Here is a 26,149-nt window from a genome sequence, read left to right on the forward strand (position 1 = left end):
TGCATTTTTAAAGCAGCTCTGAGAAAAGCGAGCGACAATAGACATAACAGCTCGTACAGAAAGCCGCAAAGGTCATTCTATTTTGACAAAAGTATCTTCTTTCGGAAGTTTTGCGAAATTGTAATTAATTGTATTAATTTTCTAATTTTATTTTTTCAAATTTTCACAATTTACATATAAGATAGTGATTTCAACACTTTTTAGCTATCAATATTATAAAATTGCTTTCTGATTAAACACATGGTTGTGATTTTACGTATGTTAATAGGAAAGCATAATTTATTATGCTTGCACATAAGAAGAAGAAGCAATTGTTTACAATTTTGCTGATGTCGCGAATATAGTAACGTGTAGTGATGAAAATTACTTGATTGGCAAAATTCTGACAGAATTAGAGGAAGCCAAGCCAATGGTTGTAAAATGCAACTTGTTTTTTGCGGGTTTGGGCATAAAATTATTAAATAAAACTATGTTTTCCTTTAAATATTAAAGATGGTAGTGCCAGTTGGTGATGAGTCTCAACATTTGTATTTTGTCTTTGTGCTTGAGGAAACAGTGACTGCAGAGAAACAAATGTTGACCAAAGACAGGGACAAGGAGGCAAATTGTAAAGGAATCTTTCGCGTCGATATTCGGGCTAATTTTTACGATTGTTCTGCTTAGACTAGCCAATTAATATCTAGGGCAAACAGAATCCAAATAGGAATTTTCTTTTCTTTAACGATTTCATTCATGTACACACTTTCAACCTCTGAAATTACAGCTGTTGGAATGTAAGGATGGCGAGCGGGAAATTTTAAAAATTTTAGCGGAAATTGCTGAAATTCGCTCTTACGTGATACCAACATGTTATGCAATCTTATTGTGATACGTTTTATCGATTTAGAAAAGATCGCACGGTACACACGATTTTGATAATATACGGGAGATATAGGGATCATTTCGTGGTAAGGCTTGATTTCTGGAAGTTACCAATTTTCTGTATCATTGAATCAAAGCAAAACCGCGAACGATCAGGACCCTACGGAATTTTTCAGCTTAACAAGTTAAAGCTCACTTTAAACTCAGTGAGTGCGTACAAAAGCGCACATCTTTTGTTTTGTTTTGCTCTATAGTACTAAGAATATAAGACTGCTACAGACGTCATTTACGTCAACAGGTTAAACAATATTTACCTACATATAAACAATTCTTCTACATATCTAGTAATTTATGAGGCCGTCGATGTAGTCCTATCGCTACATTCGATTATCAATGAAAGTCATTTAAAAATTCACACACAAGTGGAAAGGTTCACCATGAAAACGTCGTTCTGACTCAACTCTAGATTAAATAGAGAGTCAAACGAAAAAAAAGTGCTTCTTCGAATGAAAGTCATTACTGCAACAAGCATATGATCGTATTGTTACCTGATGTAGGTTTTGTAACGCTCCATATCGAATGCGGGAAGTGGACACCAGACAAGCTTTACAGCGTCACAAAATGTTTTTGCTTAATTTGTTTAATTTCATATCCATCGTGCAAGGCTTAATAAACAAGTTTAATAAACTATTCAGAATATCTTTCTTTACTACTTTTTACTTACCATTCAATTAATTTCAAAGTCCAGTAAACATTGGCTGACTGTTAAATATAGGTTTGGAATGTGCCTCAGTAATAGGTTCATCTCATTAGGAAATTTTTTTTATTAAATTTTCTTTTATAACTTGTATGGTAATTTAATTCATATACATATGTAGGTAGGTATAGTATCATCACACATGCATGTGTATGTGTGACCTATTATTCCATAGAACTTAAGACTAATTGTTTTGTTTTTTATTTATGTAATTATATTATATTATTGCAAATATGCATTTTGCTTGTTTTTTAGAATATTGCATATTAGATCATTTCTTCGGTAGGTCTTTTTTCAGATTTTTTTTATATATTTTTTATTTATTTTTTTTTTTTAATAATAGATTTGCATACAACATTTTGACGTAAGAATTGTAGAATAATTGAGTTATATTTCCTTTTATAATAATTAGTTTGAAACATTTGTTTTACAGATTTGTAGGTAATTGTGTAAATTTTTGTCTTTTTAGTAAAGTAATTAGCGGCGGTATAAATGTTTTTTCATCGTTCTTAATTTTTATATATTTATATATATATATTTTTTTTTTTAGTTTTAAATTTTCACATTAAAGTGAGCATAAGGTAATTTACAGCAATAAATTTTTTCTAAAAAAAAATTTTTCCCTCACAGATTGTAAGATTTAATTTTCAAAGTTAATAAATAATACTTTCTTTTAAAGTTTATTATATATTTTTTTCTTAAATAAAAGAAAAATACTGACAAGGAAAGAGAAATTCAATTCGTACAATTTTTCATAACTTATTTATATTTTTGTACTCAAAGACGACCTGATAATTAATTGAATAAATCTGAAGTATGGTAAACAGAGAGAAGGAATTTAGATAATTATTATACTTTAGATTTTTTTAGCCTTCGAAATCCTTTACTGCTTTTGATTTTACGAAAGATCCTTAGCAATGTGATCTTAATAACATGTAATTGGAAAAACTTTCACACAACGTTAATGCTGCTTTCTGTACTGTATGTGAATCTTTTTTTACTAGGTTCATTACAACTGAGATTTACCTAACAAGCTGAGTTTTGAACTAAGAAACTTAATTGAAATTTCAATTACTTGCTTTCACATGATGTGAAGTAAACTAATGTGAATGACTTATCACTTGATGTGAAGGATTCCCTTATTTTATTTTATTCACCATGTGATGGCCTTCTATTAACTGCTTACTTTTGTATTGTGTTGCGATTTAGAGAAATCTTTTCTGAATAAGTCTTGAATTTGGCTTGTTCGAGTCCAAGTCTTTATGATTTATTTAATCTTCAGTTAAATTGTAAAGAACAAATTTTTTACCTTAACCGAAACATCAAGTTTTGTGAACATAAGCTTAACAATGACTTGTGCACGACTCTCGTCGCTTGTTATGCAACATTAAAATGTCAATAACACTAAACAGATTAACACTGCAATTCGATAGTCTCCTAATACTGCTTGCTAATGTTCGTAATTAGAAAGAATTTCGACAATGGAAAAAGGAAACCATCTGTTCATCTAGCGGATGTTAATGTCGCACTTAGAAAATCGATTGCATCGTTTGATTCATTTAAAGAAGTTTTCTTATAATAGCTATGCATTTCTGAGTTTATCTTAGTTTAAAATTTATGTAATTCGTGAACTTTTTGTAATTGATGAAAGTATTCTAAAATTTTGTTCACTTCTTTCGCACATAGTTTTTTCCTTTTTATTTGGCTATTGTGGTGCTATATTAGCGTTTGGATCACTTCTACTTTTAAAGATAGTTGTACATAAATATACTATTACCAACATCACAGACTCGGTAAAACAGGTCGAAACGAAAGACACCTAATTCTATAGAGTACAGATTCCCTAAAACATGGAGAAAGTATGAAAAGCAAATAAAAATTTGAGATGCTGTACGTGCTGTCATCATAAAACACAAACCGGCTTAAGCAGTCGGCGCTTGGCGAAAAGATTAAGAAAAACATGCTTAAGGTAACGAAGGTTGAAACGTGACGTTTGAAAGGAGACGTCGATCAAACGTTCTTTTGGGCTTAATAGGGGAAAGTGTTGTGAATCTCTAAAACTGGTAGTTTCAGCAAATAATATTTCGTCTGGTCTTTCTGAATTATTTTCTATAAGTAGTTTCTTTAAAATTATAAATTAAATCTGCGCTAATCAAAATCCAGTGTACGAATCTAATTCGAGGTATATTAGGAAAAAAGGTAATCTCGGAACAACAAAATTGTTGCTGTTTACACTAATTATCTTAACTTTAAAAATAGGAAAAATAAAGAAAAGACCGACTGATCGGAAACACAAAAATAAATTAAAACAAATTAAATAATTATGTTAATTAATTTCAATGCAAAAACCGAACAGTTTTATATTAAAACGATCGATAAATCGATGAACCGAGCAGACGGCGCACATGTCAATATAAATATCTAAGCTGCATAGTGGGTGAATAAACTAAACTGCCCGGAGTTGGAAGGATGCATAGATTTGCCGTAGATGCTGTACTAAGCTTTCAAATCGGGCTTATCTGCGAATTAGATCCGGTGGAGATCATCATGCGATGTGTATTTCCGCGCAATTTCCTCAGACAAGTGGACAAGGATTTCAGCTTTCCGTGTAAACTTTTGTGAAAATGAATATTGCGACAAAAGTCTGCAGACAGCTAGACAAGCGAGTAGATGGACAGACGTACACGCTTAACTAGATTTATAAAATTTCTATGTGCGATTTTGATAACCGATAAAACAAATCCTACGTAATTCTATGCCTCGTACATTGATACAAAACAAAATGAGGTTTCCCTTTTTTTAAGGGTCTATATATCTGAAGCAGTTATAACTTTTTATTGCATATCGCGTAATTTTTTATATGTCATGTTTTATATGTTATAATTACATATATGTCTCTCTCTACACGATTTCTAAACGATTTTTCGGAAATGTATACATACACCATGAACCGCAACAGGGATTTTTGTTTGAGCGATTATAATAGGTTGGAGGGAAAGTTCTGCCGTATTTTATAAAGGCAGGTAATTTTTCTTGTAAATAAAAAAAACATGTGGCTAGTGAGTCCTTCGGACTGTTTTTTGTTTTTTTACCTGGCGTAAAATATAAAAGGAGTCTTCTTTTCACCGTTCATCATTTACTTGTGATATTTAAAGTGAAAAACATGTCAGCAGATAAAGTGAAGTGACGACACAGCATTTTGTATGGATTCCAAAAAGGAAGCAACGCATCGATTGAGTGTCAAAATTTATATGCGGTATTTAGAAAAGAATTGTTAGGCATTCATCATACAACTATTGTAGATCACATTAAATCTCTTAGGTTTGTGTTAAAGCAAAGTGTTTGGGTTCCACATGAATTAAAATAAATAAAATAAATAGATAAAATACGACCTCCAACCTATTAGATGGGAGAAGAAACGTCGCTTCATCATGCTTCTAATCGTGCAAATCCCTCTTAATGAAATGATTCAAACTATTTGAATGCATATCAAACAAATCTGAAATTTCATTTTTTTTTTTTTTTTTTCTAATAAATCTAAATTCTATAATATTAACCACAACTGCTTGTTTTTTTTTTTTTCTGTTATATAATAATAATATTGATTTTCAATTAATAACAATGTTATTAAGTAAATAGATTAGAAAAGTTTAAAGATATTTATGAAAGAGAAGAGAATGACATGCTTCGGTGGGCCTTAGTTAGTTATATAGTATAAGTTATGTGAATTAATTAATCCTTTACAGTGTATGTAGGTATAATATACTAAAATGTATGTATGTATGTATCTACCAGTAAAAAGTATTTTTCTTTTAATTTATTTAGCACCATTAATAAAGAAATCCTAGATACTGTTTTTTTTGTGTGTGTGCATGTGTATGTGTGTGTATGTGTATGTATGCAAATCTGTACATTCAGTTTACCGATTTGGTAGTGTTTTGATTTAAAAGTAAAAAAGTAAGTTTTTATGTACACAAGTCGGAAAATTACAGATACATATAAACGTTAAGAGTACAATGCGTATACAATTCGATTGAGTAAAAAAAGATATAAATCCAAAATATATTTTTATATATAGTTAATATCATTATTATATTATATTTGTTGTATGTAACATATACGTATTTTCTTCATATTATTCTTTGTGTACTTTTATTGATTTTTTTGTAGTTTTTCTTTTTTTGTCTTTTTCTTTTTTAGAATAAAAATGGTTAATAGATTTTATTTATTTATTTATTTATTTTTTAATTTCACATTTGATATGCTGCGTATAAAAATTTTGGAAAAGATTTTTTTTTTCTTTTTTCTTTTTTAGTTAATATTTTTTGTGTTAGGTTTTATTTTATATTATTAGTTATGGTTATGTTAGCTTTATTTAGCTTTATTAACAAACGTAAACAAACAACTGACACGAATTTCAAAACATTTTTAATAATTTAAGAGGGTCTTAAATTTGTGATTTTAACGGTAGATTGAAATTCAAAATGAACTGATATTTTGATTTAAAATTTGTAAACAGTAGCATAATCAAAGCCAATCGGCTGGTATGTCAATTATCGAATTACTTTCTAACAAAAAAAAATGTTACCATTTCTTAAATAAGAAACGAATTTTAATATCAATCCATTTTCGAACGACAGTTATATTTTATCCGTATAAATTGTTAAAAGTTAAAATGTTTCTTTTATATAATTTGTTTTGATTTTATTTATTGCTTGCTACATATCCCTCCCAGCGATAAATCAGACTTACAAAGTGTGGACAATGCAAAGGGACATGCATCAGACATGTAAAGTATCTCCCCTTGATCAGCGAGAATGGTGGATTCGACGCAGACATATCTGTTCGTTTGTCTCTCATACGTTCATGCGGCTTCAAAACTATATCTTTGGTTTCCAGAAATTGTCTAATTAAACGTCAACAATATCTGGTTAGGTCTCCCTACAACTCTTTTTTTCTTTATTACTAATTCAGGATGATTGGCTTTTTTTTTTAGTTTAAATTCGCAGAACAACTTAGCCGAATAAGAAGAAGTGCGTATGCAGTTACCTGTCAAATTTTACAGAAAAAAATATTTACGACATGTTAAGCGCATCGGACGTATGGACAGATCTACTTTCTCTCTTACAATCAATAAATGTCATATATACAAGCTGGCGATGGATATTAAAAGATTCGGCTTAGGCCGAGCATGGTTTCTTTCGAGTTTTTCACATTTTTTATTCAATTGTTTCTCGAATTTTCATAATTTTTGGATTTAAAGTTATCTCATCAAGTATTCCTTTCGTTCTCATTCGGAGTACAAAAGTCAAGCTGTTTTTAGGCAACGAGTGATTCAGCAAATAGCTTGTTTTTTAATTTTAAAAATTTTATATTAATTTAAAAAATTTTAAATATGATTAAAACTGACGGTAAATATTATCTCAATTATTATTATTTTTAATTTTTTTTTTATTATTATTAATTATATTAAACGCATTCACACATAAGAATTGTTTTGTTATTTAAAATTTTTCTTCTTTTTTCTTTTTTTTGTCAATCAACAAATTCAACAAAGGAAACTGTCTTAATTTAAGTAAAAACTTCTTGGATTTATTTCTGCAGTAAACAGAAATCGGTCTTGTTCGATCCTTTATCAAACTGCTAATCCGACCTATACGATACGATAGTGTTGCAACAGCAAAGATTCACAGCATAGGCAATATTGCAAATAATATACATTCTAATCGCATATTAATTTCAATCTCCTTTAAGTGAGTGAAAGTTTCTAACAAAATCTTTCAAACTATTTCTTTTTTTTTTCTTAATTTTTCTATTATTATTATCGATAAATGAGAGAAAAATTATTATGTTGTCGATCAACTTTGTTATCATATTTATATATGTGAAGACACTCAATTGCGAAACATATATTTTTGTTCGATTTACACTGATCTATTAAAGGGAAGTGTCGAGTACAGTGGGAAGAAATGTGAACAGACTTTGATGGAAAGCGTTGTCATACTCGTTAAAGCAGAGACTTGTTCATCATTGCATTAAGCTAATGAACTATTTCAACTGGGTTTTAGAAGAGGAACAGATGAGAAGTTCTATGCAAACAGTTGCTATTTAAAATCCTCACAAAATTATCTAACAACTTGACCGATTCATTTTAAGATTAGTTTTTATTGCTTATTAATATAAGAATTAATTCTGACCTTTGTCGTTTGTCTTTTCTTCTAAGAACAGAATCACCTACAAAAGCTTTTAATAGATATCACCTAAGCGTTATAGCAGATTAATCGAACTTGATAACAAGAGAGTTCTTATATATTCGCTATTTTCAATTTTACATTATAGGCCAACCAAGCTCAGACAACCGTTGAAGCCTGACGTATGTACGCTGTCTAAGCTGACGAAACCCATTGGTTAAATTGAAACCGATAGCCTGCGCCTGCACGTTAGGAAAGCACTCCTGCACCGTTTAGAGAGTTTGCACCAAGCATGAGCTATAAAAGTTTGGGAATGATTCAGACCTTGCCCTCTTATCAAAGCGAGGCGTATTCGCTCCTCTAATTAAGTGAGGCCTTGCATTTAACACCAGTTACCATGCTACACCCCGAAGGGCGTGCCGTATTATCCTATAGCATTACCTATAACGTCTTTGAGTTGTCGTCATTACGCGACATGTCATAGTCACTCTTGTATTCAAAATATTTATTCATCCTAGATTGCCAATCAACTTTTCCTCCATGGATTTCGGAGAAGCAAAAGCATCAAAACAGCAATGTCAGGCGCCTCATCACACTACTACTTCTTTGACCCTGCCCATAACCGCACACAGAATTTTGCTGGCCGCCTAGTAGAGAAAGGTAAGCCAAAGACGAATTTCAGACACTAGTGCTTGAAACATTTTTTTTTCTAATTAGAGTGTACTCGAAAGTCGATTGGAATCTTTTGCACCCTAGACTTTAGTAGTTATTCAAACTTAAATTTAAGGTCGCGCCTAGACGACATGTTAATTAGCATAATTGGTATTTTTAAGAGAGATTTTAGGTGACCCACTTTAAGGGATTAGTTCTAGAAGTAGTTTGCCGCTAGCGTACATCAAACTAAACCAGAATCTCAGGGTGACTTTGAATATATATATATATATATATATATACATTGCTGAGGCTTCTTTGTTTATTCTTAAGGCTTGTACGTGGATAAGGCGAGAAAGATCTTTGTAAATACTATCACTCTTTGCCGCCTATTGAACCTAACTTTTATATTATAGTGTTCATTTTCGGGGCTAGTGTATATTTTTCTTAGCATTTCGAATAGGGTTGCTTCCTCTCTGTTTCTACTCGACTTTGAAAACTCGATAATGTTGGATTTAGATTGGGAATGGCTTGTTCCGTAATCTCTTTCTAGCCCATATAGTCCGGGGCAAAAATGAGTATCCTAAGGCAAAACTAAAATGATTTAAAAGAAATAAGAATATGAGAAATGGAGAAGTAAGAAATCAAAAATAATTAATTTAAAGTTGTTAAAAAATTTTATTTAAAAGTAAGTAAAAATTATAGATTTTTATATATAATACATTAACAAAATTAATTGAGGGCAGCAAGATGGGATAAAATGTGCAAAATTGATGTGAAGCTTAAATAAATTAAAATCGAAGAGATGCACATAAACAATGCATATCGGTTTTTCAATATTTACTCTGAGAAGAGACATCTTTACTTGTATGATTATCTACGCATTATTTATATAACATATTATTAAATGCTTAAAATTACTCCCTTTTTTTTTTGTTTTATATAATCTAAGCAATTCAGAATACGACTTAAATATCGCAACGAAGTTTTACATCGCATGATTTCGTTACTTTATATGTGTTTATTTATTTTACTGTTATGCTACACAAAATACCTTTTTCTCGGTAAAGCTTTTCCAAAAAATTAATGATGAAAAGTGATTGGATAGAAAAACGTCCTTAAGATAAACTTTTTTGATGATATTCAATATTTCGAGTATTCGTTAATGGACTTAAGATTGCGATGGACTTTTCGTCTGTCATAACTGGAATTTAACGTCTTTTTTCTTTTCAATGTAATTTTTTACATTTTAAGGGTACATTTTTTTTTTTTTTATTTTAATGTATTTTTTTTTGTTTTTTTTTTTTTTTTGAGGAGTACCAGTTGTTTTTATCATTTTGTTTATTATTATTTTTTTTTTTTTTGAAATTTATTTTATGTATTGTGTGAATGCATATTAGAAGAGTTTTTTTCATAATTTAATCTCCTTACTCTTAAATTATGTCATATTTCTTTTTTTTAGTATATTAAACAATTTCATAAGAATATTAGGTATTTATGTAAATACTTTATATTTTACTTTATATTACTTACTACGTTGGGTTGACAAGGATTCGAAGTAAAAATTTTATACAGAGTTTTGTGTGTTTTATCTGTGTATGATTTTTGGGATCACTGATACCTTGTCTTTTGTGTTGTTGTTGTAGTGTAGATGTTGTTGTTATCATTATTATTATTATTATTATTATTGTTGTTGTTGCTGTTGTTGTTTTTAATGTAAATCTAATATACTTTGCAAGTCATTACACATTACAGTTGTATGTGTGTAATCTATACTGCAAACAAATAAATTAATTAATTTTAATGCAAATTTCAAAATAATTTTAATATAATAATTATGGTGTAATTCGTATACCGTCAAGTGTCGATCTTAATACTAAACTGCCTTCGACCCAGAAATTGGGACGATCAAGCATATTTTGCCATAAGGATAATTCTTTGCCCGAAGCATCCATCCAATCAACTTGGCGACCGTAGCTTTTACCTATAAGACAAGTCAAAATAATTGAATGAAACCTTAAAAGAAAAGAGCAATAACTTGTTTTTTCTTACCGGTACCCAAGGAAAATCGTACACCGCCTAAAAATTCATTGCTAGCCAAGCGATCGTGATCCCATACGGTTAACTCCAAAGCTCTTTCCGATAAATCTTCTAACGACACATCTTCATAAATAAAAGTATAAGTCCAACTGGGGTTATTGGACCTTTTCACTACGGGAGTTTTTTGTTTTGAACTTCGAGTACGATCGGGTAATAAATAACTGTAAAATCGAGAATCGCAAATTATAAAATTTTTATTTTATTCACTGTTATCCACTGTTCCTCAAATAACCTACACCCTTATGCACCCTAATGTTTTTTTCAAATTTTGGGGATAAGATGTAGCCGCCGTATTTTAAAGTGACACAGGACTCTTTAACAGGAATTCGGAAATTTTTGTCCAACTTTTTCAGGGAAAGAGGGCCCTTTTACAAGGATTGCTCGTCATTCAGTTTTATAATAAAAGTTCTAATTGATGCTATTATACGGTCATTGTCGTGGCTCCGAAAAAGTTCTACCTATTTGATAAAGATCTTGCCCTGAAAGCGGTTAGAATGCAAAGAAGTCAAAGAGTCATCTGACTGCATAGATCATTCGAATTTATCGTTTAGTAGGTGAAGTAAACGAAAGAAAGATGAAACTGAGCGCTTGTTATCCTAATGAAACTTCTTTGTAATGATTTTAGTCAGTCGTTTCAGTCGACTTCAAGTAACAGTTGGCGTAAAGAAAGAAAAGCTTGCTAGCCCCAAGACGTATTAATTAAATGCATTTGCTTTGCATTGGAGGAAATTAGGTCTTAATCCGGAATCTATTGTTCTTCTAAGTATTGAAAATGGAAGGATAGATTTGGCTAATGCTAAGCATAATTTTAGAATACCTTTTACAAAAAGCATCACAACAGCCATTTGGTTTAATAGGGGTAAGATGTTTCGCTTCTTTAACCAAGACGTGCAATTGTCCTCCCTTTGCAGTACGTTCAGCTTTAGAAGTGGACACTGACTTAATGCTGCCGAATTTCCTTAAACCACTGCCCATACCGCTGACTATGGAGCCGCTACGCATAAATGTAGATTTCGTACTTTCAGGTGTTACATATTTTAACCCTACCACGATGTCACCCCTGTAAGTAGCCACCTCATCAAAAGGCTCACTCTGGAAAATGCAAATAAATTTTATAGAAATCGTGTTTGTTTTTTGTTTGCTAGCCTTAGCCATATATTTGAACTAACCCTTTCTTGTAGTAGATACCACTGCGATTGCGGATTGTCGAAAACTCTGCCTTGCAGATTAACGCTAACTTCGCCCAAGAAATCATTTCGACCGAACATATCGGAATGCCATACGGTTAACCAAAGTGTACGCGCCTCTAAACTAGCTATAGGCATATGAAAACGTAACACTTCATCGAATATTGGATTCAACGTGTGCTTCTTGACTTTAGTTTTCCGTTTGCCAGCCTTAGATTTATCGGGTAATAAATATACCTTAGATAGAGAGAATGAAGAGATTCGGTTTTATAGATTTTTTATGTGCATTGCACAACTTTTATAGGTTGTACCTTAACATAAGGATCGCTACGGTTGCGCTTCGAATCCACAGCTGCCAAATCCTTACATCTCACAACATGTATCTCCAAGGCTGCTAATTTGTAGTTATATTGCATACCAAATTCTACTTGTCCTTTAACCACTACCGTACCATAACGACCTTCACCAGCTCCCGAATAGACGCTTGCCATAGAATCGGAACGTAACTAGAAAAAATATAAGTGAAAATATAATCACATATGAAAGGTTCGCATTATATTAACGTTGGCCAACACATTAATTATTCTTTATCGAGCTATTATTTATTACTATGATCCTGGTCTATTCAAACAAAAGTAGAATAATTTAAATTTAGGAAAGACATTCTTGAAGCCCTGCCCCTAAATATATTTTTTTTTTTTTAACTTGAGGTTTCCCTGTTTGTCGCTCCTAATTGGAGGCGCGATAGGCATATATTTTTTGCTTTTCAATTTCAATACTAAAACCTTCTGTACTTCTCTCTCGTTTCTATTTCTCTACCTCTTCATCTCTGCACCTGCTTTTCATTCTTGTCACTGCTTAGAAAATAGTAGTAGGGAAAGAGAAAGAAAGGTAGAGCCAAGATAGCATGGCAAGGTATGAAATGTTGAGGGCCGGTTTCAATGAAAATTCGACTCAAAAATCTTTCCTCCGATATTCAGTTGTACTTGTAATTGTAGGATAGCTTTCTCCATTTATTACTAACTAACTATTAACTCGACGAATAAGTAAAAGAAAACATCTGATAAAAACAATAATTGTTAGAGTAATATAAGAAAATCATTCGCTTCGGATAAAAATGTCGATCGCAATAATCTAAATGAAAATTAGAAAAAAATCTATTTTGATGAAAAGCAAATAGTTTTAGTTCTACTTAAGATCGCCAGTTAATATACCTCTGGAAAAGTGAATTTTCAATTATAATGAACATGTTAAAAACGCTCGTAAGTGCTGGAAGGTCAACTTGAACGTTTTCGAATTTATTCAATCATTTTGCGTAAGCATGTATGCGGTTCGCGCAACAATGGGCCACATTTCAATGCCATGCAACGTTTTATATCTCTGTTGTCATGCATGCACATGCAATAAATAATGATTGTTTACGTTTATGTACTCGCACAACAACAACAACTGCGCATTGTTTTAATGAAACTTAATGACAAGGCGAACTGATGATCGTCACGATGATGACAGGGCTTAATATATACACATGCGAATAACTTACCCCTAATGAACTTAAACTACTACGATTTTGATGCATCGCCACTAAACGGTCTATGTCTTCGTCGGATTGGCCATGCCAAGCATCACTGGAAGCTGAGCCACGAGATTGCAAGGGACTAGCGCTGGGATCAATACCACTATGATCCATAACAGGTGAACGGTTTAATTCTTCGGCAGCCGCTTTAGCTTCTTCTGCAAAAAGAAAAACGAAATTAAAAGAATATTTTATTATATTAAGTCACGTATAGATGGGTCTGCAATATAAAAATAAAAAGAAAAGAAGAAGAACAAGACTATAGATTATAGGCATTATATACAGACAATCATATTTATGCAGAGATATATATATATATAGTTTTTTTTTTTTTTTTTTTTTTTTTAGATACGGATGCGCATGCTCACTACTATTAAACATTTATGGTTTTCTCTTAATTTTTGTTGCCGTTTTTTGTTTTTTGTTCACGTCTGCGAAAGCTAAATAAATTGATTAAATACGTGTTGTGTAGAAAGTTAATATAAATTTTGCTGTATCATCGGTTCAACATGCTTCATGATAGATGTAATCATATGCGATTTGTAAGATGTGCTATGGGAAGGAGGATCTATACCTTCTTTTATTAAAACGAAATCATTGTCGTCTCCGTTGGTTGTTACAAACGTAAACGGTAATGATGACCTACAGGGCATTAAGTTGCCTTGGGAATTATGGCACCGCTTAGCGATTACATTTTGCGTATTGGTTGAGTTAATTATAACAAAGTCATTAATAAAACTTGAATCTTCTTCCAAAGTTTCCAAAAAGCGATCAGAATTCGAACGTAAACTGTCGTCCCACGTCCAGGTTCGTTTATTCGTTTGCGTTTTAGGCAACCGTTCACTATGACTTCCTTCTATATCTTTGCTGTCACAAGTGTTAGTGCTATTAGAAGTATTGAGAATACTGCTAGCGCTACTTTTGCTGTTAATGGTAGTAATAATAGTAGTAGTAGTAGTAGTAGTAGTAGTAGTAGTAGGAGTAGTAGTACTAGTGGTAGTGATAGCAATAGGAGCGATGGGAGTTATGGTGGTGCTATAAGCAATCAAATTATCAATATTTTCATTTCGTGTGGGAAACGTTATCATATCGTATGCTTCTATCGTGCGCCTACTTGTTGAATCAATGATTGTGGTGTCAATCGGTGGTTTTGTTGCTGCATTCTTTACTTTCATTTCATTTAAATAGGCAGCAACTTTAGCTTCAATGTCGTCATCATATTCGTCCGTTTTACTCAAAGAGCCTGATCGAAAATTGAAACAGCAAGAGCGATGCCATTGACAACAGCGTTTTAACAAATTGCTATAAAAATGTTTCGATTTTCGTTTATTCATATATCCGCGGCAATAATGCAACCAACGCCGCCACTTGCTGTTCGTGTTGCAATTAGATTTCAGTTGCATTGATTGTGATGTGCAACAACTACTAGTACTGTTGCGCATACGATTTAGCGAATTATAATCTGTTACATTATTGCCACTGCCCCCGTTACACGTTGCTGCTGGCGCTGTCGATATCGATATTGCTACACTTTTACTTTGTGTTTCGGGCTGATGTGTGGCGTTCAATGAAATTTTATCTGTTTTCCGTTTCAATTTCATTTCATTTAATTTTTTTAGCGGTTTGTGAATCGACGGTGTTGTACGTTTGTGTTCCTTACTTTTTTTTTCATATAGTGGTGGCATTCTTTTATCATTTCCGCCATTATCGGTGAACGCATTATATGTTCTTACATCATTATTTTCTAAACGAGTTTTGTAATTTAAGAGGCGTTTTAAGTTTTTCATGACCTCAATTTTAGTTATGTTAATCGTGGCGGTTGCCTTTATAGTAGTATTAGTATCGGTAGGAAAGCGTTTGCATGTATTCGTTGATCCAAAAAATTACCTCGCCGTTTAAATATATAAAAGCACTTCTAACAGTTAGATGATTTTCACATTAGAGAACAATGGGATAGGGTTTCACTAGATTTGTCGGTTTGTGCAAAATTGAACATTTTTTATGTTCTGTGATTAATTGATTTCACTCTGTTTGTCCATCTGCCAATCTAAACTTACGCGTTGATACCATTGCTGGCTTACTTAGGATCACACAAGTGGCGACCAAAATGTCAGGATCAGTGCGTAAACCTGCAGTTCATAACTACAGATTAATATTACGATTCATGGCAAATATTGGTGATTGGATAGCAAAAAATCTCAGTGAAAAACTGCGCATGACACTTTACTGAGCAAAACACTTTAAAAATACCGAAAAAAAGATCAATTTGTAGCTCATAGCAGATATGTCTGACTAAAAGGCCAATGTAATAATAGTTCCAATCGATACACTTTATTTTCTCGAACGTACACAAATCCCGCTTACCTCTTTCCTTTTTCCCTACCAAGAATTCTTGCTGACCATTACAGTGTCACGTGTACTAAGTCACGCATAAGGAATACCAACTTGGCGGTCAATCACATAAAAAGGAAATACAAAAACGTTTATGCATTTGTTACAACCAGGGAATTAAAGTCGTTTATCTCGAATTACAATATTGAACCTTTCACTTTGCTTTTATTTCATTCGTACAGGTTAGTTTTGAAACTATCCCTAATTCCCGCCTTAAATGTCTGCCAATAATTCGAAGAAAAACTTGAAAGCAGTTTCATTAATAATTCACAAAATGTAGCTGACACTAATTTATACTTTTGCGTAAGTTTTTTGTATTGTATATAATAAGTCTTCTCTGGACGTTCTTAATTCTTAAGAACACATTATGGAAGGTGTTGTTATAAGTAGAGTTTGTTGTATACCTACAAAAGCATAAAAATTTTCAATTTTAAATTATTTGTGCTTAGGAAAAATACGGTTAAATGGTGTCACAAAGAAATCTACTAAAGCTTCTTATTGCACTTTCGAAAGAATGTCGTGTGTGAAACTTACGGCTTGATATTTTTTCATATAATATAGATGGCCGGACTAAGAAAGCTTTGCAAATCAGTCAGTTTTTACTTACAACAACGTCAGTTACAATCAAATGTTGGCAAAATAAAAAAAGCGAATAAATAGTATCGTACTTTTTTATGATACGCTGAGAACCGTTCGTAAAAGAGAGAGAGTTAAAAGCAACTGGCAACTGGTAGCTGGTAGCTTTAAACGTATAATGCTAGATTTTACATCATTTGTCGCGTTCGGTCTTAAAAAGCAATGAAAAACAATAAAAATGAAAAGTAAAAATCATTGCTCTTTTAGAACGGCAACGTTTCTTGCACAAAGCGTTTGCTCTTCCACTAAGTCTGACCTTTGCGTCAAGAAAACGAACAAATCGCATTTCTATCAAGGAAGGCATAGACTTGCTGCTCCGAAAGCTACAGTAGATTAGAATTCTCACGCACTCTGTGAATTTCTAGACCGTGCTGGATGGCGTTGACAAATGTGTCCATATTTTGAAAGCCAATAGAAAGTGTTACGGGGAAGAATTTTGCACACTTTTTAATATGTTAAGTAAAGATATGCCTAAATATTTCCGTTTGGTAGAGGTGAAGAAACTTTCTATACTCATCTTTATGCCCACGACTGAACGATAGGGGTATACTCCACTTGTTTTTTTTTTCATAGTATATGTAACACCCAAACGGGTGAATACTATAAAGTATATACAATCTTGACCAGCATGAATTTCTGAATTGATTAAGCCATGTCTGTCCCCCGGTGTGTCTGTCTGGTGTTTGTTGTTAGCACCCTACTGGTCGCAACAAAGTAGATTTCGACTTTAAAATTGGTAGAAACAACACGCAGGTTGGTATCGAAAATCGGGACAGATTGATGGGAACAGAAGCCCGCAGTGGGGCGAACTGGTCGTTTAATTTTTTCTTAATAATACCAGCGATATGGGTATCAACTACAAGAATTTGGAGAGCAGAATGGGAAAAGCATAGTGATGGGTAAGCGAGATTCGGCTCACGCCGAATATAACTTTCTTCCTTGATTCTTTAAATTTGAATTTGAAAAAAGCATTGCTACAAATATCTCGACTTTCGATGGGTAGCTGAAAACAAATGTTTTCTGATAATATAAAAGTTTGAACAAAGGCTGCTGATATTTCAACTTACTACGGGTCGGTTAAAGGAAAGCTATCTTCAATACAAAAAAATTTGACAGAGAAGCTTTAGAACCATTGGGTATTTATTTACCTGATGCTTATGGGCAGCATTTAAGCTGTTCAAAATTTCCATCAAATTATAATAATTACTATTGTTGCAATTTATTTAGGCCAAAAAACTAAATTCTAGGAGTAAAAATTGGTGATCACTAGCAACCAAGGCTATCGACTCTTATTTTTTTGAAAGGGAAGACTGGATGTTCAGTTTAGTGACCTTGATGAATTTGTGCATTGTATTGATAATGCGTTCTCCGGGTATTTTCAGATTCAATCCATAGTCAGATGCTTCAAAAACGAGTGCTCGAATATTGAAAAGGTTGCGGCGTTTGCAAATTGTACGTTTAATCGGAAGATGTCTGTCCACAATCGAAAATTGGTGGAGTAGATTTCTTAAAGATCCATTCGTGTGTTGCAATAATGCGACCGAGACAGATTCTTGCAAATGTTTTCATCTTAATTATAATCATATCCTCAATTAAATCATTTGTAGAAAATTTACGTATGTAAGTTTTAGAAAAAGCATTTAAACTGTACTATAGTTCTTCTAATCGATAGTTGTTGTTGTGTTGATTATTAACAAATTATTTCCTCTTTCCAGTTAGGAGGTCTCAAGGACGGAGTTATTGGAGAGAGGCATCGAAGATATGAGTCCATGTAAATTTTAGTACTGAATATCTCGTCTTTTAATCTTAGCGAATGCAATTGTTTGATAAATTAGCCCTGGGTGTGAATCAAGTGACAAAGCATGGCATGTTGAGAAAGTTTAATTTGCAGTTTTCTCACTTTATTACTGTTTTAAAATATTTTTCTTCTTCTTTTTTTTACGCATAAAAACACCCGTAACATGTTTTAAAAAGTAGTTACTGTTTAAAATTGAAAACATTTTTCGTTTAATATATGTTTACGTGTTGTCTGTTAGCTTAAAGATGCTTCCTTCGTATTTCATTTATTCGAAAAAGTTTAGTTATTGTTATGGAGATTGTTTTTTTGTTTTTTTCCTTACTTTTTAACGCGTTCTTGCTAATCCGACATTGAGTGAAGAAAACTTGTATTTAAGTAAATTTCGTGAAACTTACAAATTGTCAGTAAGCATTAACGGAACTTGTGAAGAGTAAATAAATGAAAATGAAAATATTTGGTTTTGTGCGAATCTTAAGCATGTACCATTTTAAATGAAAATATATGAAGGCAATCGTTCAACTTTCTGCGAATCTCCAATCAACTATGAGTGAACGAATGGATCGTAGTTTACACAAATATTTGTTTAAAATGTTAATTTTAAAGCTTGCCATAGATTCTAAGAATGCCATTAAGGGGTACTGGCGCAAAAGAATAAAGAAAGAAGGAATATGTAAAGAAATAAGAAGGTGCGCGAAGAGAAACAAAAGCAAAAAATGAAAAAGTAGTGTACACCTGGCGAAGAGCTTCTTTTTAACTTACATCTTACAACTGCAGGTTTTTATTGCAAAAGATATTTCAATGCTTTTCATTTCCTTTGCCAACATATGGCAAGCGTATACAATCGCTTCCACTATTTCCAAACATGATCTTTATAAAATCGATCCAGAGGCCAGTTCATGTTTCTCGTCAACGAGTAAACTCGTAATCCGAATATTTGTTTTTTTTTTTTTTTTTTCTTACTATAGCCAATCGCTCAGGGGTTATGTCTTCTGTTTTTGTAACGCGGTGATTGTCAGAGAGAAGAAAGAAAAGAGAAAGAAATGGGATGGCGGTGGACCCTGCTCAGTGAGTGTGTGCCCAATCAATCTGTATTATGCCGTTGTTGACTTAGTGTTCACGCTATGCCCAAAGAAAACTCTACCACATTTGAAATTTGAATCCGCGAACACTGACTTTGTAGACGCGGTTCTTACCCCTTCGGCTACTCAGGTGGAACCTACCTGTTACTCGACAGCAACTTTACGATCGAAAGATAGTAAGCAAAATGAATATTTTATCGACAGTTATAAGCTCTCTAGTCGTTGCAGTGGATCCATATTCCAAAGCTATCGAGTTTACTCGACATTGGGAAGCATAACCTGGCGCTACTTTTTTTTTTTTGTGAGTTTTTCCGAATTTCCAACATTTAGGACTTAGGTGAGACGAATATTTTTTCTTTATTCATACTTGAGAGAATTTTCTTTGCATGCTTTCTTAACGTAATATGTGGAATGACACAATAAGTATACTTGCAGTATGGGCTTGACAATGGCTATTATAATAAATAAAAAAAACCTTAAGCAAGACATCCGCAGAATTTCAACAACAAAATTTGTTTAATACGCATTTCAAAAGCACCTCATGTTTGCAAACATTCGGTTTCTTAATTAAAAAATTCAACATACTGACATAGAAAAGCAAATACAAATACAAATATATATATGTATATAGGCGTGTGCGTACTTAGATGTGTTTAACATACTCGTAAAACACGCGTGCTTACAGCCAAACAACACTTGCTGAGCATATAGGAAGAAAAAAGAAAGCAAAAATATGAAATCCATGAAAGAGCAGATTTTACGCCTGTAAAAATGCGTGACAAATATATCTATATATATATGTGTGTGAGTGTGCGTACACACGTATGAGCATCCATTTTTCCTTTTTTTCTCTTTACACCTATCAACGGAGGGTATACATATGGCATTGTACTCCATTTGTTACAAGAAGTAAGATATGCATCAGAGTGCCTCACCCGATAAACTTGCATGTGTCTGAGATACCATATTTCAGATACGATAACTCAAGCCCCTGCTCTCATTCAATGACCAGTATATAGGTGAAGCGTAAATAGTGATAAACGATTTCATCATATGCGAAAACCCATTAATCGGCAAAGCAAAAAAAAATTATTTCAAACAGAAATTTCAAATCGCACGTAATTACGCGTAATGCATGATCTAGGGCCGCTATGTTTAATTGTTATACATTTTTGCTGGCGGTGGGTGTTTACGATTCGTTTCAATGCGTTATTCCTTCGTATTTCAACTTTAAAGAGAAGACAAACACAGACCCGCTTAATATTTAAGACAAATGGCTGAAGTAACTAACTAAAATTTTATGTAGACATTTGTTCCGTATCGCTGGCTGCCTGTCTCTTGTTACGTGTACATATTTTTATACACCTGCACAGCACATGGACAGGAAGTCATATAAACATCAGATTACTATATGGCAGTAAAATCATGGCATTCGTGTGTTTGAACTTTGGTAAAATCTTCGAATAAATGCAAACATATACCGTGCGTTGCCTATAGTGCAGTATCGTAAAACATAAAACATAAAAATGTTGCTTTATATTAAGCAAATTGGTCTCCATATCCTCCTTCTACATATCTCTTATCGTTCTTAGTAAAGCTTTATAAATAAGATCTCTTTGCTAACATCCTTGCCACTGATTGATTGCACAAATAGCAAAATTAGTATGAAAAAAAGCATCTTACTTGAATGTTATAAAATAAAATTGTTTTTAAACCCACCACTGAACCAAAGGGCTATAGTCATTTTGCATTTATTGCACGCAACACTCAGAGACCCTATAAAGTACACACATTCTTGGTCAGCGTAAAATTCTGAATTGATTAAGCCTTGTCTGTTCGTTTGTTGTTGGCATTCTCCTTATCGACTTCAAGTTTGATAGAGACATTGGAAGTTTTTCCACGCTGGTTCGCATTAAAAATGGGCCAAAATGGTCAGAGCAGTAACCCGCAATGGAGCGTAAACTGAACGAAACTCTCTTTTTTTAGCAAAAATTTTTGGTCTCGAAAATTATTAAAGATAGGCGGATGAAATTGTCCGCATTTTGCTTTATCAAACACTCTATTTTTTAAAAAAGGCTCTACTGGAAAAAATCGGCCACACCCATACAAAGCTACAAATGCTAAAATTTGATTTTTTCACTTTTTTGAGGTATTATGTCTAAAGCTGGGTTAATTCTACACTGAATATGGTAGACACGGCGACCTGGCGGTTTAATTTTTTCTTCATAATACCAGCGGTATGGGGATCAAATAAAAGAATTTTGAGAGCAGAATGGGATAAGCAAAGTAATGGGTACGCGAGATACGGCCCCCGCCGACTATAACTTTCTTACCGGTTTAGATATAGTTTTATAAGCACAGTACTCAAGAATCGATAGTGAGTAGCGAAGTGAAGAACTTTAACAAAGTTGATTACTTGCTTTATCATTAAAGTGCAAATTTTAGGTAAGTAATTTAGAAAGAATAACGGCTGTTGCGAAAGCAATCGAGCACTTTTTCTGTCACTAATTGACTCTCTAAGAATATCGTTTGCGATAATGATAGAGATAAAGAAAATTTGAAAATAATAATTGTACAACTGTAGCGACATATACGCAATAACGACTGAATAAAGAACGAATTTTCCGATCGATAATTAGCGATATTTCGTAAATTTTCGATTAGATAATATCGAATTTTTCGATTATTAAATCTATGGGCTTCAGAACAAATTGCAAGGTCTCCAAATTCGAAAAAAACCAATCAGCTTCCTTCCACATGTCACAGTGGCGGGCAGACAGACATACATGGATTCGAAGGACTGAGCTGCACTAACCTCTCGTCCAGCCTAAAATAAGATCGACGGCAGATGAAAGAGTTTTATTTACAACTTCTTTCAAAAATCATTAAATGTCGATGAGTCACCTGAATGGTCCACTCGTCCACTTTCTTACGCTACTCTTTTGCATAACGATGGAAAATATTGTTGCCAAGTTTTAGTTCAACATTTCTTATAGGCTCGCGTAAATAAGAAAATTTTCGCAATTGTGTGCGTACTTTAGTCAGAGATCACGCCTTCTTCTTCTCGCCCGAGTATTTTACATCATTTAGATAAATATTTACTTCAACTCTTAGGTGAGCCGATCAAGTTCGTTCCCGAATTTAGTCTTTGGCCGTAAACTAAGACAATGCAACGTTCGCCAAATTTCAATAATTTTTGCTTGTTGTTGTGACCGATGCGTTCCAAAGGGCGATGACAGGCGGACCGACGGTTGGTTAGGATCAAATGGGTAGAAAATTTTAATTCGATTAAATACATGTACAGTTAATGAAGTGTAAGTTGAATGTGTCTTTCAATTGCAAACCGTGCTCATCCGTTTATCGCATATGGAAATTAGTACGAAGTCTTTTCGAAAGCGAACCATTATTTGTATTAAATGAAGAACATTCATACGAACAGACTTTGCTGAACTCATTTAGAGTGATGATCTTCAAAAAGTACTCTTAGAATGCAAAAAAGATCTACTTTCTCTACTTTGCCTTCTCGTTAACACGGCAAATGTTGTAGTGAAAAAGTGTACTTAGAAAGAATTCACGTAAGTATCGTACAATATAAAATGGGATGGTCTAAATACTGTTGTGTTAACAAAATGTTTTTTTCTTCTCGTTTAACATCTGGCGCGTGCTTACACATTTTCTATGCGATGTTACTGTTACTTGGAGTAAAGTTAAAATTCATATATTTCTGTAAAGTTATGCATTTGCGTTTAATATTTATCGCATACAACAAGTCAATCATTAAATCTCGCTCTCACTTATTACATATCTGCATGAAACGGGCATTGAATGTTAATGCCCTTCAGCAGTCGTGGTTAACTAAATCGGTAAAAAAAGAATTTCTTTTTAATGTTTGTTGGGTAAATCACTGGGTGATTAGCAGTTATAACTAAACACACTGTGTAAATAACTTTCGTCGAGCTTTTTAGTTTTAGTTAAATCGATTTAAAGCAATCGATAAGCAATCACTCTCAGTTAGAAAGCATATAGAAAGTCCTGGCAAATTTTAATTACCATTGTACATTTTTTATAAAACACAATTTTTTAAGTTGATTTCACATTAACCTTATTGCCCCAGTGGGATTTTTTCAATTAATCAATAAAATTAGAAATCTTGTTCTAGATCTCTGTCTTATCGTCGTTTTTTCATTTCAATGATAAAAAATTTCAGAGAATTAGTGCTATTCACATTTTTTTGAAGCGAATAGCATTTTGAATTTTGGTTTGTGTATACATTTGTGCACTCTCTTAGTAAGACATCTCCCCTTTGTGCACAATCAATAACGAGAAATAAAAACAAATTACGAAAAAGGAAAAGAAAACCTCAACTTTAATAACCGCAATTATTTCTGTGAACTTGCAAGCGACGGTCACATACCATTGGCATATGTAATGCTGATCATGGTTTCAATTCACTGTTGTTGTTGTTTTTGTTGTTGTTCAATTTTTAATATAAAAAACTTTCATTTTTTACATTTTCGCAGATATTTAGAAGTGTACATGTGTGCAGTAGTCCGAAAATGTCTACTCAAAATACGAAAAGTTAAGGTCACTCTTAATAACAATTGCACTTGTGGGGTGAGAGGTTCATAAAATACATCTCTTAAAAGATAAAAACTTATATTAATGTTAAATAACAAAAAAGGGTGCATGAAGTTTATTTCACAGGTGGTTGAATATACTATTCGTGGATGAAATTAAAAACCTAATATTTTGCTGGACCACCTTTAGCATTTAGCATTACTTATATACGCCTCGGCATTTAAACAAACCCGCTTTTTTTCTACATCTACATCGGTTTTGTTCGATTCCCCAAGTAAAGCTTCCTTAAGATCTTCCATTTTAGGAATTCTATTTGCTCGAAACATTTGTTTTCAATTGCATTCAAATCCGGTGATTGGGGAAGAGAACTTAATTCTTTAGGGATGTTATAAAGCAGCGATTCCTTTGCAATGAGAGATGTACAGTTGGGTCCGTTATCGGCTTTCAAAAGATTGGGGTAAACGTGAGGATACAGACCAGATTTCCTGCCCCACCTGCAGGCCATGAAAGACCCTTCACTGGGCTACACAGTTAATAACTACGCTATTATCCACATATATAATAAATTTTGTAGACTCGTCCGTCACTAAATATTGCTTTTTTTCGAATATTTTTCTTTTTCATTTTTGTGGAGTTTTGTAAGCTCGAGCCGTTTCATCATATTAGTTTCGCTTACAAATGGTTTTCTATTGGAATGGGGTTCCGAAAATTTTGATCATTTTCGGGATTTCTTTATTCTGGGCCTTTTTCAATATCAATGCCACTACTTTCGCGTTCATTTCCTGCAATTGTGGTAATGTTTAATGGTCCGCCTGGATAGGTGTCAATTTTCTGTAAAATTTATGTTATTGCATTTTTTTGTAATGCTTTCAACACTAGTAGCACTAGTATTTTTGCTATTCCCCCATACAATTTTTCTTCCATTCTTCACTTTGCAATCACTCTTCCAATCTCCTGAGTAATTTCTGGGCATATTTTGTGACATTTCAAGGAAAAGAAGTAAAGAAACTCACTTCAATTGATAAATTATTATTTCAAGGTACGCAGCGAAGAGGTATGAAAACTAAGCACCGTGTATGCACACTTTTTTGGCCTATTTCCTTAAATTGAAGTGTACTTTTATATACAACTTTATGTTAAGTCAAAAAGAATCTTGAATTATTATTTAATATGAGTTTTTGTTTTTTAAGACATATATATATGTATATATTTTACCCTCAACCCATGAGAGAACTCTTCATTTTACGTCTTGTGTCTTTAGACTTTGTTGGGATACTGTTTGTTTACATGTATATGTAAATATAAAAGCACTGTATATGTAAATATAAACGCATAATAAATGCGTTACATTTTATTCGTGCACTATTTTGTAAGGAAAGTCGAATGCATAGAGAATTTTAATTTAAAAAGTTCATAATGAGATAACAACAAGATAAGGAAGTAATTACGTAAAGGGAGAAAGTACATATTGTCAGCAAAAGTTACGACAAGAATATTATCTAACCGAACACCTTTTGAACTGAAATGCCCCGGAGTATACGGGGGTTGTTTAAAAAGTTCCTTCAATTCTTTTCACTTTCAAAGATTTTAAAATTTCTGATTGTGTTGCAATGGATTATCTATCATACATGAAAACTTTGTTCATCCCTTTTTCCATTTTTAAACGGAAATTGTTGATCATATCAATACATTTACTTGCTTCGTTTAGGTGAAAATTATGCGCTCACTTTGACTATGAAATTAAATGTACCCGAATAAATAGCGCACTAACAGGAGTAAAGATAAGTGAAACAAGTAAGAAAATTATAGTCGGTCGTGAACCGAATCTTTTATACCTATCACGGTCATCTTGAAAAAAAAGGAGAATAACTAAATTTTTGATGCTCACTAATTCTGGCTGATTTTTCTATTTTCGGAAAAGTGAAATTTATATGGTGTATGTGTCATACTTTATGAGTAATAAGCGAAAAACACGGTGAACAGAAGTATTCTTTCTCAGTTTTCTTTACATAGACCTGTGGGCGTTACAGACGTATTCTTTGAAAAGTTTGGATCATTTTCAAATTCTTTGCAATTCTTCACTTTTGCGAACGGGAGAATGTGCAGCACAGATACTACGCAATTGCTCAGTCGGGCAGATGGACATGCTTAGGTACATTACGCACTTCAAACTAACAAGTTTATCTACTTTATGGGGTTTTTGAAGCTTGCTTCTGTGCGTTATAAAGTTTTTGACACTATAAAATAATGAGGCGAAGCCGACTTCTTTTAATTATTTACAATATCGCCCATGGAGTATACCTTGAAATTTTCGTAAACTTATTCGGTGTAGTTGATGAGTAAA

At 32.9% G+C, this 26,149-nt stretch overlaps 1 protein-coding gene across 4 annotated transcripts in view; it reads right to left on the reverse strand.

Moving 5' to 3' along the window:
* Nucleotides 1-9,824: 9,824 nt before the first annotated feature.
* LOC119638719 overlaps nucleotides 9,825-26,149 on the reverse strand; it is a 131,625-nt gene continuing 115,300 nt past the window's right edge. For 3 of the 4 annotated variants that reach the window (XM_038035669.1, XM_038035667.1, XM_038035668.1), the window contains 6 exons: nucleotides 13,291-13,481; nucleotides 12,059-12,253; nucleotides 11,730-11,984; nucleotides 11,378-11,652; nucleotides 10,513-10,721; nucleotides 9,825-10,444 (listed from right to left, as the gene is read on the reverse strand). In XM_038035669.1, coding sequence (XP_037891597.1) covers nucleotides 10,296-10,444; nucleotides 10,513-10,721; nucleotides 11,378-11,652; nucleotides 11,730-11,984; nucleotides 12,059-12,253; nucleotides 13,291-13,481 — 1,274 coding nt within the window. In that variant the 3' untranslated portion in view covers nucleotides 9,825-10,295. The remainder of the gene's footprint in view (nucleotides 10,445-10,512; nucleotides 10,722-11,377; nucleotides 11,653-11,729; nucleotides 11,985-12,058; nucleotides 12,254-13,290; nucleotides 13,482-26,149) is intronic. The other variant, XM_038035666.1, reaches the window with a different exon arrangement.

This window comes from Glossina fuscipes, unplaced genomic scaffold (assembly GCF_014805625.2).
Source record: "Glossina fuscipes isolate IAEA_lab_2018 unplaced genomic scaffold, Yale_Gfus_2 109, whole genome shotgun sequence".
Taxonomy (NCBI): Eukaryota; Metazoa; Arthropoda; class Insecta; order Diptera; family Glossinidae; genus Glossina; species Glossina fuscipes.